General features: G+C 34.9%; 1 protein-coding gene across 2 annotated transcripts; it reads right to left on the bottom strand.

Moving 5' to 3' along the window:
• Positions 1-2,232: 2,232 nt before the first annotated feature.
• tmem33 (transmembrane protein 33) lies at positions 2,233-15,533 on the bottom strand. 2 transcript variants are annotated; one of them, XM_056472600.1, is made up of 8 exons: positions 15,416-15,533; positions 14,691-14,816; positions 13,023-13,117; positions 11,054-11,241; positions 5,847-5,914; positions 5,631-5,764; positions 5,183-5,266; positions 2,233-3,135 (listed from the first exon to the last, which is right to left on the bottom strand). In XM_056472600.1, the coding sequence occupies exons 2-8, from the start codon at positions 14,742-14,744 to the stop codon at positions 3,006-3,008; spliced, it is 753 nt and encodes a 250-aa protein (XP_056328575.1). In that variant the 5' UTR covers positions 14,745-14,816; positions 15,416-15,533; the 3' UTR covers positions 2,233-3,005. The 2 variants fall into 2 exon arrangements, with proteins under 2 accessions (XP_056328575.1, XP_056328576.1); XM_056472601.1 differs by having other exon boundaries at positions 14,691-14,770.
• Positions 15,534-17,470: the final 1,937 nt, after the last annotated feature.

The raw sequence follows: 17,470 nt of genomic DNA, 5'->3' as shown, positions 1-17,470 counted from the left end.
AGTTGGGTAAAAGGTTAAATGTTCTACTTAAGACACATTACAGGATTTAAAGCTATAATAATTTGCTTTTAAATCCTCCTCGCTTTTATTTTCATTTCAAATTGTAAAGAATTGGAAACTTTTTTTTTTTTTTCTCCATTTATCTTGGAAAAGACATTTAAGGCAAAGTAGATTTGTGTTGTCATTCAAAGACCATGATCTTGTAATAAGCAGTGTTGGTAAAGTGTTACAATGTGAGTGGTGTAATATATTCTAGGTAACGAGTAGAGTAACGTTTAAAAAAAAGTTCTATTTGTTACTTTTTAGAAAATGTAACGTGAGTTGCTTAGTTTAATAAGCTTCACAAAAATGAATCACGCAGTCAAAAATGTTCATTATTTTGAATGCATTGAAGAAAGAGTTAAGATTGTGTATGATTCCCATGAGCTTGGAGGACTGCATCCATTCATCTCTGCAATGACTTAAATCACTGATTAATAAAGTCATCTGGAATGGCAAAGAAAGCGTTCTTGCAGGACTCCCAGAGTTCATCAAGATTCTTTTGGATTCATCTTCAGTGCCTCCATCTTATCCCAGACAAGCTCAATAATGTTCGTGACTGGGCTGGCCAATCCTGGAGCACCTTGACCTCCTTTGCTTTCAGGTTGAAGTATCCTGCTGAAGAATTTGCCCTCTCCTGTGGTTTGTAATGTAATGGGCAGCACAAATGTCTTGATACCTCAGGCTGTTGATGGTTCCATCCACTCAGCATTCCATCTCTCGCACTCCTCATACTGAATGTAACCCCAAACTGTGATATTTTTTTTTTTCGCCACCAAACTTGACTGATATCTGTGAGAATCTTGTCCATGCAGGTTCTAGTAGGTCTTCTATTTGTGATAATTGGGATGCAGTTCAACAGGTGAATCATCAGAAAAATCTTCCCTTTTTCAAATGATAGCATTTCAAAATGATCAACTAGAAGTCAAGTTATTATTTGTTGCTCTAATAACTGGGATCAACAACAAGACTTTTTGTTCGGGGTTTCTGCAGGTTTAATCAAGTCAACTTTAGCACTTTAAGTCCTTTTAAAAACCCTTTTAAGACCATAATGAATGAAGTTTCAGACTTACACCAGGCTAAGCACTAAAGATTTTTTGATGGTCTAGATAAAACAAAAAAAAAAACATGTTATTGTAAGGAAGATAATTAATCCATTTAATAAATAAGAGTTAATAAACATTTATCAAATCTTTTATTGAAATCTATTGTTAGGGATTGGATGGCTGTTGACCCGAGTGGGTACAGCTTTACATGGACAGGAAAATTAAGACCCGTTTAAAATGACCTAGAACACAATATTTCAGTGAATATAAGACTTTTTAAGGGATAAAATTAGGTTTTTGAAATTGAAGACTTTTTAAGACCCAGCAGAATCCCTGTTTGTTAGGTAGTATACATGTATACTTCAATGAAATGGTTTCATTTCTCAATTGACAGCAATTTTACTTAGGACAAATAGTACAAATGTAGCAAACATTGCTTTAAGCATTCATTAATCTGTATGTATGTGTGTATATATATATACGTATGTGTATATATATATATATACATATACATATATATACATACACATATGCATGTAGAGCTCAGGTTCTCAGATAACATCCTGAAATATTTTTTGATGTATTTTGTAAAGGTACATGAAAAAATGTAGGTTGTACAGTGTGTTAATTGCAGAACTCTATTTAAAAGAGGGGGAAAAAAGATAAAAATCAAGCCAGGTAATAAGTTTTTTTTTTTTCCCATAAAAAAAAAAAAAACTAACAACTAGGTACCTCTTTGGGGAGTAACTCAATATTGTAATGCATTACTTTCAAAAGTAACTTTCCCCAACACTGCTAAGTCAAAACACTAAACTTGTGCTCACATATTATGATGAATTTCAGCCTATAAACTTTCAACTATATCCTATTTATAAATTACAGTTAACGTTAAAATATAGAGCAAATTACAGGAGTAGTAACACCTTTGACACTAAGTTTCTTGTGGATATCCCAAACCGTTTATCCTAGTTAGTCTTTCTCGTTAGCTTCAGGATTATTATAATCAAAAACAAGTTCCCAAATAAACACACACACAATCTAGCCTCAATATATGTCAACAACTCTAGTAAAACAATGCTTACATTACACTTCAGCCATTTCAAATGAAAAGCTGCCATTAAACCATCACAAACTGAGGTTAGTTCAATTTAATAATCGATCATAGATTTTATTCATCTACATAGACCACATTTATAAAGAGGCAATAAATAAGCGACAACATGCCTTCTGAACAAGCAAAACAAAACTATGAACAACTTCTCAAACGCAATTAAAAACTTTGCCCTGACAATAAACATTGGCATTAAAGGCAAAGAACAGCTGATTATAGGGCTCTGTGTGATCGATGGTAATCACAGGATATTAAATCATCTGTTCACATCATGAAGGCATCCTCGAGCAACATCCCCAACTCAAATAGCATTCAGATCATCGTCAATTATTAGGAAATAATGCTTGGAGGCAACGGACATTAAGATTTATCCACAATCCAGTACAACAAAATAAAAAAATCAAATGGAATTGAACAGAAGTACAACAGCAGCTAAAACTTGATTCGCCGATGCTAATTTGATCTCATTAGAAATACAAGCTATGTCTATTTAGCCTAGCAGTTAACATTAAACATCTGGAGGATTTCTACCCCTCAAATAAAACAAAGATCAATATATAAAAGCAGTAATGAACAGTTGTGCCCCTTTAACCGAGCACAGATGCACATCATCTGGCGGTTTCCATTTTGTTTTTTGGGATGCAGTCAGTCTGTCAGATGAATAGAGTCTCTCCAAACATAGCCAACGCTTCAGTGCAGAGGAGAAAATCACCATCATCTGAACCGCCAGCTTGTTTTACAAGTCAAACTGTCCTGATCAGTGAAGAGTGTGTGTGGTGGTAGTGTGTGTGTGTGTTTAGAGAGAGTATTTAGACGCCGGTGGGAGCGAGGCGGCTAATGAAGGCAATGCTGTTGAGGCACATCCTCCTGAAGAAGACTGGACAGCTGGGCTTCATCACAAAATGCTCCAGTAAGATGCGCAGCTCTGTGAACAGCGTCCTGATGGAAGAAAAACACTCATCAGATGATGAGAACTCTGCGAATTGTTTATTACAGCATGTGGTAACTGTGCTTTCTGTTTAGGGTGGAAGCAAAAAGCATGATGTTTTGTTGTAAGGGTGTGCATTGTGAAGATTTATGGCTGTGTGGAATACTCGATTCTGATTGGTCAGTCGTGACATTCTGAGGCATGTTATTCCGAGATAACAACAGCTAAATAATGGAGGCTCATCCGGGAACTACGAATCCAGTTTACCATCAGTGAATACGTTTAAATCCATGGAGGCTGGAGTATGAGGAGCGCTATCCTGCTGAAGAATTTGCCCTCTCCTGTGGTTTGTAATGTAATGTAATCTCGCACACCCACATACTGAATGTAACCCCAAACCATGATTTTTCCTTCACCAAACTTGACTGATTTCTGTGAGAATCTTGGCTCCATGCAGGTTCCAGTAGGTCTTCTGCAATATTTGTGATAATTGGGATGCAGCTCAACAGATGATTCATCTGAAAAATCTACCTTCTGCCACTTTACCCAATGATCAACCAAGTCAAAGTTATTATTTGCTGCTCTAACAGCTGAGATCGACGACAAGACTTTTGTCAGGTAGTGTATATGCTACAATGAAATGGTTTCGCTTCTGTCAGCTTTGCGTTTTTGATCTTTTGGCTTCATCTTGTGACTGAATAATGTGCAGGTTAGTGTATACTCTAACTGTTTATTTTGTTTCTGTCAGCTTTGTATTTAATTAAAGAATTAATAAACTATTACGACTCGGAACAGTGTTTTGTGTCTAGTTTTTACGTTTTGTGGTAAAGTACATCTAGGACAGTTGTTTTCGTAGAATAAAGCCCTTCAGTCTTATGCAACAAGCCTGTCGGGCTTTATTCTGCAATAACAATCTCCTGGATGTACTTTATCACTAACATATACAATATGGACAAAATAAAGTCTATTGTTTGCTATTATGCTCTATTGTTTATTTTATGGTGGCACAAGATACAGTGTTTACGGTGATCATTTTTCAGAATTTAATGAGCGCAATATCACACACTATTACAGGGATGCAGGCAAAAACATGAATACAACATCGTGATAAACTTACAATCTTAAAAGTGTAATGTTTACATTTTGCAATCAGTTTTTGAAAAGTGTACTTCATTTTATCAATATTTCGACATTTTTTTTATCAAACATTTGCCCTGAAGGTCTAAATAAAGTGATATGATCACATATGAATGAGTAAATCTTGTCAATACTTCGTAAAAAAAAGAAATAGTTCTTACAGGTGGTCAATATGTAAAAACTATTAATTGACTGAATTTACAGAAAAGGTTTTCTATTGTGATATTTGTCATTATCAGCCAATGCAGACCAACCAAAAGGTAAAATTGTGGGGGTTTTGGTGATCTGTTAGGTCTTTGTTGAGGTATGTCTGACATTCTGAGCATGTAGAATAGGGTCAGACCCTTATTTAGATATGTTTTATCTGCATTGGGTTGGATTTATTGATTTTAATGGGACATAAAATATATATATATATATATATATATATTTTTTTTTTTTTTGTATTTCCTATTATGAGTGCCCATTTTTGGACAAGTAAAGAAATAAGATTTTTTTTCAACCACTTAAATGTTCAATTAAGTCCTCTTTTTTCGCATGTTCAGATGGCAAACTTACAAAAAGTAGGCAAGTCTTGAACTGCTCAGATTAAGAGAACAAAACATCTAAATAAAATAAATTTGGCCTCAAATCTCCTCAAGTGTGCCTGAAGGCTAATTTCTGCGTCAAGTGCGCGCATATGCTCGCATAGCCCTAGCGAACTTTCCCTTTAACTGACTCATCCGGATTAAATAAAGATTTACAATAACATTTAAAGCCAGTAATTGTCAAAATTGCATTGCCTTGAGCGTAAATTTGATTCAATATCTGAGGATTATAAAGCTCTAATATTTCATATTTTTCATGGAAATGATAACTACCATATTGACGCTTATTTTGGGTGAAGTGCACATATGTACATCAAATATAAAAGACTCCTACCGGCAGTAAGGGTTGCGTCTTGAAGAGTAGCGCAGGGTGAGGAACCGATAGTAGATGAAAGGCTGCAGCAGACTTCCCTGACCACTGTCAACCACAAAAACAATAAATCATCATCCCATCCAACTATAAATTTATTTATTATTTATTGCCAAATCAGCAACTTATGGCTATTTCATGGCAAAATGGATAAACATAAAATATTACATGATAAACAAATTCGTATTACAATAAAAAGTGACTTAAATATATAGAATAGAAATAAATAAAATTCACACAAAAAAATATTCAAAGTTAAATATGATTTTTTTCTGGTAAACTTTTTTATAAATAATTTAAGATTCTTCCTGGTGGTACCTTTTTAAAAATAATCCAACCATAAATATCCATTACTTTTAAAGCTTCAGAATTATTGACCAGACAAAAGAAACACTGTTCAAAACACTCTCACCTGAACAGCATGAAGACAGTGGCAGGCATCAAGAAGATCTCGTTGCAAGCGATAAACTTCAGGATGTTCTGCTGATTGGAGGTGAGCTTGTTTAAAAAGTTCCTCACAAACATGAGGCTGTTTGGGCCCATGGTCTGAAACAAATGACATTTATGTTGGTCTTATGACAAATTCATCTCTCAAAAACATAAATAAATGAGACGGGCATAAACTTACATCAAGGACTTTTTTAGTGTACGTAGTGGCATGGAGAAGTGAAAACAGGAACACTGGAAAGATGCTCACTGAGATCAGAAGTCAAGGATGAATAAGACAGAATTTTACCATAAAATACAAGGAAGACAAACATTCATGGTTTCTATTTTGAGCCAAATATAAAATCCACTGACTTTAACGGAATTAAAAGCTCGATTTCAATGACATCTAATGAAAATAAAAACGGACCTGGCTATTTTTATTGTGTCCTTATTTATTGATAATATACGACTAAAATAACAACATCTTAAAACGTATTTAATTTAATATAATTTTGAATGACATTAATTAAGAGAACAATGCATAATTCTGCAACAAAGCATAAGTACGGACTTAAAATCTGTATTTCCATGATGCAGATTTTCTGCTAATTTTGTTCGCACTGTAAACAGTTTTCTGTAGTTTATGATTCATGTTTTTTTCCCCGATTTATTTGTTTTTGAATTGCATTATGGGGTCTTGATCTTGAAGAACAAAGCTGTGTGATTTAGAGTATATTTTCACAGCAAAACAACACAAGAAATGCCATAAATAGTGCCACAAATTTTAAGATAATCACACTTGCTTTCATTTTAGGCTGCAAAAATCATCAAATTGTGCACAAAATCTAGAATGGACTGGATGAGCACTGACTAGACATAATACTGTTTATGATCCATTTGATTGCTGGTCAGAGGGGTGAAGAAACAAATTACAAATACTCAAATTATTATATATAACAATACTTTATTAAGTAGTTTTAAAAATGTGTACTTTTACTTTCACTTGAGTGCATTGTTAGTGCCGTATCAGTACATTTACTCCACTATTTCCCTTCAACCTGCAGTCACTTTATTTTTTTCTGGTCTTATGGTGATTGGCTAAAGTAGAATAATTCATCCTGTGTATCCCGCCCAATCCAATCGCACATAGAAAAATCAAGAGAAGGAAGACACAATTTTGTTACAACCAATGACCCGAGAGACCGAAATGGCCTTAAACAATAATAAACGCACTACAGAATGTTACGTTTTCACAGACAAGCGCAAAATGCATGTAAACACATCAACCTTTCACAGTTTAATACTCATTACTAGGCCCACACGGAATCTGCGCACACAGAAATCTGCAGATATTTAGCCCATCATTGAGTTTATTTATTTATTTATTTATTTATTTGTGTAAATGTTTGTAAATTTATAACTATTTAGGTTTTTTTATTAATTTCAGCAATAATATTGACTAATATGAAAGTGTTCGCTTGATTTATTTACAATACAGTTTGTAAAATAATATTTTCTGTCTTTTAGTAGAGATATTATATGAGAGTCTTGCTTTGTTTACAAGTTGATCTAGATGGATTTGCATTGTAAACATTAAATAAACATTAAAAAGCTATTATTTTTCATTTCATGTATGAAGATTTTAGTTACAATACTCCCCAAATAATTCCGCAAAAATCCGCAGATTTTTTACAAAATTCTATGCAGAAATAACAAAAAATGTCCGTAGATTATGTCTGGCCCTAGTCATTACTCACTACTCTTGAGTTTTTTTTAAAGGGGCTACTTATACTTATACTTTGAGTAATATTTACAACATATCCTTTTACTCTATTTGCACTACATTTTTGGGTAAGTAATTGTACTTTTGCTCGAGTATGATTTTTCCAGCCTGATCTCAATAGAAAACGCAAGTATTTTACGTTTTGCCAGTTTAGTGGCTAATTCGTACGAATTCATACGAGTTCAGTCATGCGAAATTGTACAATTTTAAAAAGGAGGCATGGCACCTAACCCCACCCCTAAACCCAACCGTCATTGGGGGATGAGCAAATCGTACTAAATTGTACGAATTAGATTGTACGAATTAGCCACTAAATCAAAAAGTTAGGAATTGCCGTGAGATTGTGTTGGATTTTTCACTGCTCTTTCCAGCACTGTTGCTGGTAGACAATCAGAAAAAGGAATAAAATGGCAGCGATAAATATGCTAACCTAAACAACAGACAAGATGCATCAAACATGAATTAAAAACACAGTAAATATTCCCTGACATCTCACGACAAAAAGATTAAATTCCCGGACTTTCAATGTGTGGAACTGACATTTTAAAATTCCACGATATTCCAGAAAATTCCATGACGCGGGATTCCTGTTTTTAATTATTTTTTTATCTGAGGTACTTGCTGTTTGCGTGGCTGTGAAGTGCTCTCTCTCTCTCATGTTTGATAGCTTAACAGTAGTTTTAAAAACTTAATTTAGCCTTTCTGTCATCTACTTTTTAAACACCCAGTCTTTAAAGAGGTCATTTTGAAGCTAAAGTTCTTTATATTATCCTGTATTATCCTTAAATTTCTATTATCCTTGCATGTTAGCCTTGGTTAACAAAAGCTACATTCACACTGCGCGGCTTAGTGCTCAAATCTGATTTTTTTCTCAGATCTGTTTTGCATGGCTGTTCACACTGCTGTTACAAATGTGGCCAATATCAGATTTGCAGTGTGAACAGATCATGGTCCTAAACTGACTCGCATGCACAAAAAATTACAGTTACAGAAAGCAAAAAATATCTAACTATGCAAACAATGTGTGTTCTGTATGAAGTAAGCAGGTTGTCAGATCATTCTTATATGATTATTGCCCTTTTCACAGACAACCGTGGTGTATTTCATGAACTGCAAAGTATTGTTCTGCTACTACTAATGTGTATTTCACCATTTGAAATGTAAAATAAGTCACTTGTGATTGAAAACACTGATCATTTGTGATTTATGACAACCACGTAGGGCTGGGCGATATGGCAAAAAAAAAAAAAATCTAGGTTTTTTCATAAAGTTTGACCGATTCACGATTTCGATTTCGATTTTTTTTTTATTGTGTAACTAGTCAACTTAAAACATTACAACAACATGACTGAAGTAACATTCTCTTTATAAGTAACTTGAAAAACCATCTGGTTAAGGAACATTGTATTTTTAATGGCCATGCCATACATAAATTGGTCAACAAGGTGTAAATAAATGTAAAACAAATTCACAAGTTAAATATCGTTGCAGAAGATTTGAATGAAATAAAGTAAATATTGTGCAATTTGAATTAAACATTAAATACTTCTGAATATATAGTAAGAACATAACCATTTTAACCAATGTAAACATTACATCAGTCAACTCAAAAAGTTAAGCAAATTTAAAACAGTTAAAAAAAAAAAAACTTTGTAGACCATCATGCAAACAAAGCATGTTGTTGATAAGTCACATGTAGCTGTTCTTTACAGGTTTCTTGAGAGAAAGTTCTGTCTACAGTCTGACTGTATGGGCTGTATGGGCTAATGTAGTTTTACTACCTTCAATGGTGCAATTGCATATATTGATGAAGTATTGATACTTTGACTACAAAGTAAGCATAATAAAAATTTTAATTTGCTTTGTGTAAATTAAATATAAATTAAAGATTAAGTAGATTAGTTGATTTAACAAGACAATGTGTCAGTAAACAGGGCGCCTGTTAATAAAGTTTCTAATAACTACCTTTTCTAACAAAGGCAATAATTTTCATAATAAATAAAATGATTACTTACGTGCTGGTCATAAGCCATGTTTGTTAAGGTGATGATAAGATCACGTGAATTATGGTTCGTCGTTTAATCGGCGTCCAATCCCGGCTAACTTCCGGAAAGGTAGAGTAGCCAATAGCGCTAGAGATAACAAGTGAACCAAGTCCCGCCCCAGGACTGACAAAATTCCAAAATGTTTCGAGCGAGCGGAGAGAACTGATCGCGCGCGCGCGCTGTAGGCATGACCTCGCTCGCAAGAGCGTACATCGTGCGCACAGATGATGAGGTGCGCGCGCGGGACTTGTTTTCTTCGCGCTGGATCAGTTGAGCGCGCTCGCGAGCTGTAGTTTTCTCGCGTGTAGATCTGTAATCTGCTCACGGTTCACTTCTCCTCGCGCGCAAACATCACCGCTGCGCTCGATTAATATTGGCATTGATTTGCCGCCATAACATTCTCTGTTACATTCCTTCATAGAGCACCGTACTCTCACAAGTGAGCGGCTAATTAGGCGCGCCATCATGTGGTCGGACAATATTGCCTTTTATATTGTACCTAATAGTTTTATTTAAAAAAAATCGCGATACCTCGATTTAATGAAAAATTAAATCGTCTTAAAACGTAAATTCGAATTAATCGGAAAAATCGAAAGAATCGCCCAGCCCTACAACCACGGTGTGCATCTTTCTGACCACCGGTGTAGAGAACTCATCGAGGGTTAATAAGCAGCCGCCGACTGATCTGTGAAGTTGGTTTATCTCTGTTTGCAGAGTTATTTCATTTGTTACGTTGTTATAAACAACAGACACATGCAGAAGGGGGATACGGGTGCTTGAGTACCTGCCCTTTTTTCTCTCGGAAAGAAAGTTCCCCCTTAAAATGAAAGTGCCTCTCCTTTGTGCACGGATCCCCTATCCACAACACCCACGATGCTCTTCAGCTTCGAGATCAACCCGTGCCCCAATCGTTAACAAGCACCAGTTTTGCCTTCAAAATCCTTTTCAAAATGAACAACCAACTTTCTGTGGTGAAGTAATTGCCCTGTGCGCCATTCTACTATGCTGCTGAGGAGTACATGATGCCTGCAGCACAGAACGATGACGCATGTCACTCAAAGATTGTGTAAAAGTCACATGAAATCCGACATAACCGTTCACAATGCAGTCGCATTGCAAAACATCAGAACTGTGTTTGATTTAATACTACATATGAAAGTGGCACAAATCTGAAGTGAAAAGATCAGATACCCTATGGTTTGGGCTGTTAACACTGTCATTACCCGAGTCACATGTGGAGAAAAAAAATTCAGATTCGGGCCACATTTCTCTGTCTTATGACTGCATTTGACGGAAGTGACCACCTTAAGTAATAAGCATGAAAGGAATAAAATGAAGCTGAAAATAAGCATAAGACGTGTCAAAAACCACACAATACAAAAAACATGACAGAGAAAAAACACATTTTGATAAAAGGAAAAGAAGTTTAAAAGAAACAAACAAAAAATCCTGATATTCCAAGACTAAGACGTCAATAAACATGTGTTTGAATTACTTATAATTGACCTTCTAAAATAGCTTGACCTTTGGGAACCCTGAGTATTTTCTCACAATGCGATGGTATTTGATAAAGGATACTTGTGATGGGGTAGGAGTTGACTAGGATGAGGGAGTAGAGCAGATAGTGGCAGCTGTCCTCCTGTAAGGCCTGAGCCAGGAAGGCTCTGCTCAGCTGAAAGTGAGGGAGTCTCTGGTGCAAACGCAGAGCGCTGGTCAGGGCATTCGCCAGCAGTGCCCTCTGATAGAAGTTAGCAGCTGCTTGAGGCCTGCACAGTGGAAAAGATTGATTACTTTTCTCTTTTATATATTTGCTTTATATATTTCACATATCACATTTCAGAGTGTAATGTTGCTCTTAGTGAAAGTTGCAAAGTTTTGAAGATCAAACTACTGCCTTATTGAGACTTATTAAATTATTGATAATAAGAAAACAATTGTGATTTAAGGTTGTGCAACATGACAATATGCTGTATATTTTGTACAACATATTGAGAGAGCAATGACATGCCTTACAGAGTTTAATGCTAGAGGAAGTGACATCACATGAAGCAAGTCACATACTTTGTTAGTGCTTTAATGATGGTTGTGCCTTTTTATAACCGGTGTAACAGAGCTGACTAGAACATTGTTATGAACATCTGTTATGATGCCAAAAAGTATGTTTTTTTTCCCCTTTATTGAATTAAAGGTGCAGTAGTTGATCTGCGACAATGCTAACCGGCTAGCATAAATCTCTGAAACACAGTCTCACCCCTGCCATCCAAAGCCACGCCTCCTGAAATACAAGCGCACGCACCTTAAAGATGACAGCAGAACCCTCACTCAGCGACTAGTGCTTGGCCGACGGCGTGCAGGAATTACACTCATTACCAAGTACTTGCATGCTATTTCAGACCGAATATTCAGAGTAGCATGGTAAACTATATAGGGAGCGCGTCACAGGTTGTCATTGTTAAAAAATGAACTAATGTGAATATAAAACCATCTTCAGCTCAGTAAAGCAAGCTAAGTGGAATAGCTGATGTTTTGTTGTTAAACTAAATAAAAATCTACATTATGGATGCTGTAGAAGGTCCCTTATGAAACTAAAAATGGTCATATCAATCAATCGCCGGAAGATTTCAGTGGCTGAACAACACTTCTGTGCATATAACCCATATGTAACAACATCTACATCAGCTTTGCGTGAAGCTAAAATAGTTTTACAACATAATTCAATTCAATTCACCTTTATTTATATAACACTTTTACAATGTAGATTGTGTCAAAGCAGCTTCACATAAAAGATCATAGTAAATTGGAACAGTGTATTTCATTTTGTAGTGTTTAAGCTCAGTTCAGTGTGGTTTAAAAATAACTACTGAGAGTTCAAACACTGAAGAGCAGATCCATCAATGCGCAGCTCTACAGATCCTAGACCATGCAAGCTAGTGACGACAGCGCCGAGGAAAAAACCGAGGAAAGTGAAGAAAAGAAAGAAAAAAAACCCTGGAGAGAGCCAGGCTCAGATGGGTACGACCATTTCTCCACTGGCCAAACGTCTTGTGCAGAGCTGCAGTCTCAGGATTTTAAAAAGTTGATTCAGCATGTTTTCACCACTAGTGCTCTTTCTTTCTTTTTTTCTCTCTTTCAAATTCAAAAGTTGCTTTATTGGCATGACAAATGTTACAAATGTATTGCCAAAGCACTTACAAGAACAAAGAACAGAGTTCACATAAAAAGAAACATACATATATACATACGCACAAATGGCTGAGCATTAGTTCAAATCTGCATTTGCTGACAGTCAGTTTGAACTACTTATCAGAATTATGGGAGATAGCGGACCGAAACTATTTAATTGGATGAACATTTTTTAGTCTTATGCCTTACGTAGAATATAAAAACACATATAAATACGTTTAGATCATTTACTTTAATCAGTACTATTGGAATGTGAAGAGACTTTCAACCAGCACAACAAAAAATTGTTTCTGAAGACAATCACCTACTGCACCTTTCAACATTTTTTAAGGTGGCCGTGAAAGTGCCTTATAAGAGAACTCACCCAAGCAGAGGCAGAATAAACATGATAGAGCAGTAGACGGTGAACAGCCGTGAAAGCCACATAGCCGTTTCCAGCTTATTACTCAAGAGAAATTGCTGTAAGACAGATATGATAAAGAGAATAAATAACAATTAAATAAGCCAATTCAACATGAAAAATCAATATTAAAATCTATAAATTGAAGTCAAAATTATATATAGATATATTCCCAGTGATGGGTTGCAGCTGAAAGGGCATCCGCTGCGTAAAACATGCTGTTTTATATATATATATAAAATTAAACTTTCATTTATTTTTAAAATAATTCCCAAATGTTGTTTAACAGAGATTTTTTTCCCAACCAATTTTTATTCATAATAGATTTTTTCACTACTTTTATTCTAGCCAAACTACAATAAAAAAGATAAAAAGATATTATAAGGACTTATGGGACACTACAATAAAGAAAATATATGAAATATTTGAAAAATAAAACAGGTTTACAGTAAAGCTAATAACTTTGCTTTATATGTGCATATGTACACACACACAGAAAGAGAGAGAGTACATAAGTGTGTGATTGCGTTAAAGTTGGTTTTATATTCGCACATTTGTTTGGTGACAACATGCTCCCTGTATTGTTTACTAGAGTACTTTGAATATTCAATCTCTAAAATCACATGCAAGCATGACTTTAAAACAACACTGTTGTACTTTAATAGTCATTGGCTGCTAATATAATTTCACTAGGGATGCTCCAATCAATTGGCCGGAGATCTGTATTGGCCGATAATCACATTTGATGACTCGATCGCTACCTGCTGATCTGGCCGATCTCATGAACCGATCGCCAGTGTTTGTGTTAGTTGGAGATGAGCAAAATATTTGAATGACCTTGCATGTATTTAGACCTTTTTACATATAAGAACTAAAAGTTCTGTGTTTTTGACAGTATTGTAAGTTCACTAAAACCTGGTTGGAAATATTAGATACATAAAAAAAAACTTTAAATTATATATTTTAACATGAATATTTAATTATATAACTTCTTGTTATTTACTTATTGTAATAAACAGTAGATTACAGACCCATTTAGTAAAGAAGTAATGGATTTATAGGTGTGCATTTTAAATTCTTATGCATCAAATATGCACTCCAAACTTCTCTTAATTGCGAATTCTTCTTTCATCATTTGCAGTGTTCATAAAAATTGCATTGTTCGTCATTTTCTTACCATTTTTTTAAAATCTGTGCTATCTGTATTTTTTTATACTGCTTCTGGCCATGACATGTTTACACCTAAATGGTTATAAGAGACGTGTTTAAGAGATTATATGCAGCATCCTTAACTAATCTCTTAGGTAAGGCGAAATCTCCACTTAAAGTATCATACTTAGAGAGAAAATGTGCTTTATGCAATATAAAGTTTGAAGCATTAGAATAGTACTCAGTATCAGAAGATCACCATGACAAGGAATCGGTACTCAGTCTCGGCTGCAAAAATCCTGATCGGAGCATCCCTAAATTTCACTATTTAGAATTTGCAAATAATACTTTTCAGAAATTATATTATTAGGGAGAAAGTCAGGATGTGCAAACATAAAAACAACTTTACCTCAAGAAGTGTGTGTAGTATAATTATATTTGCATCACGAAGACAAAATATGGATAAAAAGTCACAGCACTTACTGCAGCTCCAGCCTGAGGAGGAGGAGGTGGACTCCTTTGCTCTGTGTCTGCCATCTCTCAATTATTACAGGGCTCGATTTCTTCACAAATATACACACAAGGTTGAAGCAAAGTTTCTTATTAACTCTAGGAATGAAGCAGAAAGATAAAATACCCCGAGTTAATCTTTCTTGAAACAGTTCTAGGCAGTTAGTCTTTGTGTGCAGTCTGTCAGGTGGAGGGGGAGGTGGAATAGGCACAAGCTAGAAGCACATTAGCTCATACTGACTCTGTTTGTTTGAATATTAGGCTTTCTTACATCAATATGTTGAGGAATAGCGTTTACTTGTATTATTTAACACCCTGACACTACAATTAAGTAATGAGAAATGCCTCCATATTGTCCAGACAGAGCAGAACTACACTTGACTAGTCAGCAGTTAAACTGACAACTAACAAATCAGCCGGTAGCAATGAAAATATATTTATATAATACTAAACAATTGTCAAACGTCACAAAGATTATAAAAATACTTATTTAAAGCATAAGTACGGAGCAAATGAAATGGACTATTCATTTCAGCTGAAATATGTTGGAACAATCTAGAACACTGGATGAGTTAGCAGTTAGCCGACATGCTAACTCCTCACACAGCTTTTCACTACAGCCACCGACAGGTCTGCAATAACAGCTAATTATGCGCATACTAACATAGTCAAAATATGATATGGAAATGCATCAATACCTGTGTTTAACTGTTGATTGTTGGGTTTTGTGATTAGGAGAAAATTAGGTTTATTTTCACCGCTCGGGGCGCACGCGCTTCTCTCCGGAATAATGCACGAGAGGTTGGTCAGCTGAGCCAGCCGACCTCGCGACCTCTGGATTACACAAATCTCGCGATATGTCGGAGCACATGGAGGAATTTCATTGGTGTGTCTTGAACGCCAATCAACAGCCGACAGGGTATTTCCCCGTTCTTTAAATGACTTCAAGTTACATGTAAATCTTTTAGAGCAATAAATTAAATTAAATTAAATTAAATTAAATTAAATTAAATTAAATTAAATTAAATTAAATTAAATTAAATTAAATTAAATTAAATTAAATTAAATTAAATTAAATTAAATTAAATTAAATTGGGAAAAAGCACTGAAAACATATAATACTCTGAAAGCATTTAAATATAAGTAAATGTGTACATTACAATGACTGTTCAAAAATAGTACACCCAAATTTATATGCTAGGCAAAAATATTAAGTATATAGAAAAGAGGAACAATTATGAGAAACAACAAATATATAAAGTTTAGGAGTTTTCTTTGTTTGTTTTTTGCAATATTTAGCATGAATTTAAATGAATTATCTTATTTCTAAAGATGTTTATGTTTATTTATTCAATCATTCATTCATTTTCTTTTCAGCTTAGTCCTTTTATTAATCTGGGGTCACCACAGCGGAATGAACCGCCTGTTTATTTATTTATATACTTATTTTTTCTGTCAGCTAAAGCTAAATTATATAAATATATCATAGCCTACCTCTTGTTCTTGTGGCATTTATTCATTAAATTGTTAATAAAGGTTTTTAAGCCACAAAGCAAACCAATCAGCTACAAGGTGAATAACATCATAAACTTTGAGTTGAAGCTAAAACAAGCATTGAAAATACTGGACAAAGGTTCAAGACTAGTACTGAACTGCTTTAATGATAGAAAGAGCTACAAGCCTTTTAAGCATTATCAATGACATAATCAAATACAAATATTCATTCGTTTATTTTATTTTCTGCTTAGTCCCTTATTAATATGGGGTTGCCACAGCGGAATGAATCGCCAACTTATCCAGCATATGTTTTACGCAGCGGATGCCCTTCCAACCCATCACTGGAAAACATCCATACACTCATTCCCACACATACACTATGGCCAATATAGCTTACCCAATTCACCTATACCACGTTTTTGGACTATTGGGGAAACTGGAGCTCCCGGAGGAAACCCAAGCCAACACGGGGAGAACATGCAAACTCCACATAGGAATGCCAACTGACCCAGACGGGGCTCGAACCAGCAACCGTCTTGCTGTGAGGCGATTGTGCTACCCACTGTGCCACCGTGCTGGCCAAATTCAAATATAAAAGAACAAATATAAAAGTATTTATTTAAAGTTGTTGGCTGTAGTTTATGGTAAAATACCCAAACAAACAAATATTTAAATATTTATATCTATTGAGGCGCACTATTCTCTCTGATTGTTGGATCATTCAGTACAGCATCATTGGTAATGTAGTTTTTTTTGGTTTGTTTTTTTTTCTTGTTGATGTTGTTTTGCACAAAATCTGTTTTAAATTCACTATAAATAAGGTTAATTGCTGCGAAAAGGTTGAACAAGAAAACAACTGTTGTGTGCTATTGTTGTCAGTACAGCAAAAGTCCCTTTATTATATAGTTGTGTTTCATTTTTATTTAATTTTATTTCATATATTTAACACATAATCACATACACTTCAATAAACACACACACACGCACGCACACGCACACACACACACACACACACACACACACACACACACACACACACACACACACACACACACACACACACACACACACACACACACACACACACACACACACACACACACACACACACACATATATATATATATATATATATATATATATATATACATATAATTTTTTAAATGTCACCAGGATAAAAAAAATACATAATGTTAATATGTAAAAATTCTTAATTAAAAATACTTAATTAAACTATCTTATTTTGTAAATTTTTG

Source organism: Danio aesculapii, chromosome 14 (assembly GCF_903798145.1).
Source record: "Danio aesculapii chromosome 14, fDanAes4.1, whole genome shotgun sequence".
Lineage (NCBI taxonomy): Eukaryota > Metazoa > Chordata > Actinopteri > Cypriniformes > Danionidae > Danio > Danio aesculapii.
This window is presented reverse-complemented; position numbering and strand designations above follow the sequence as displayed.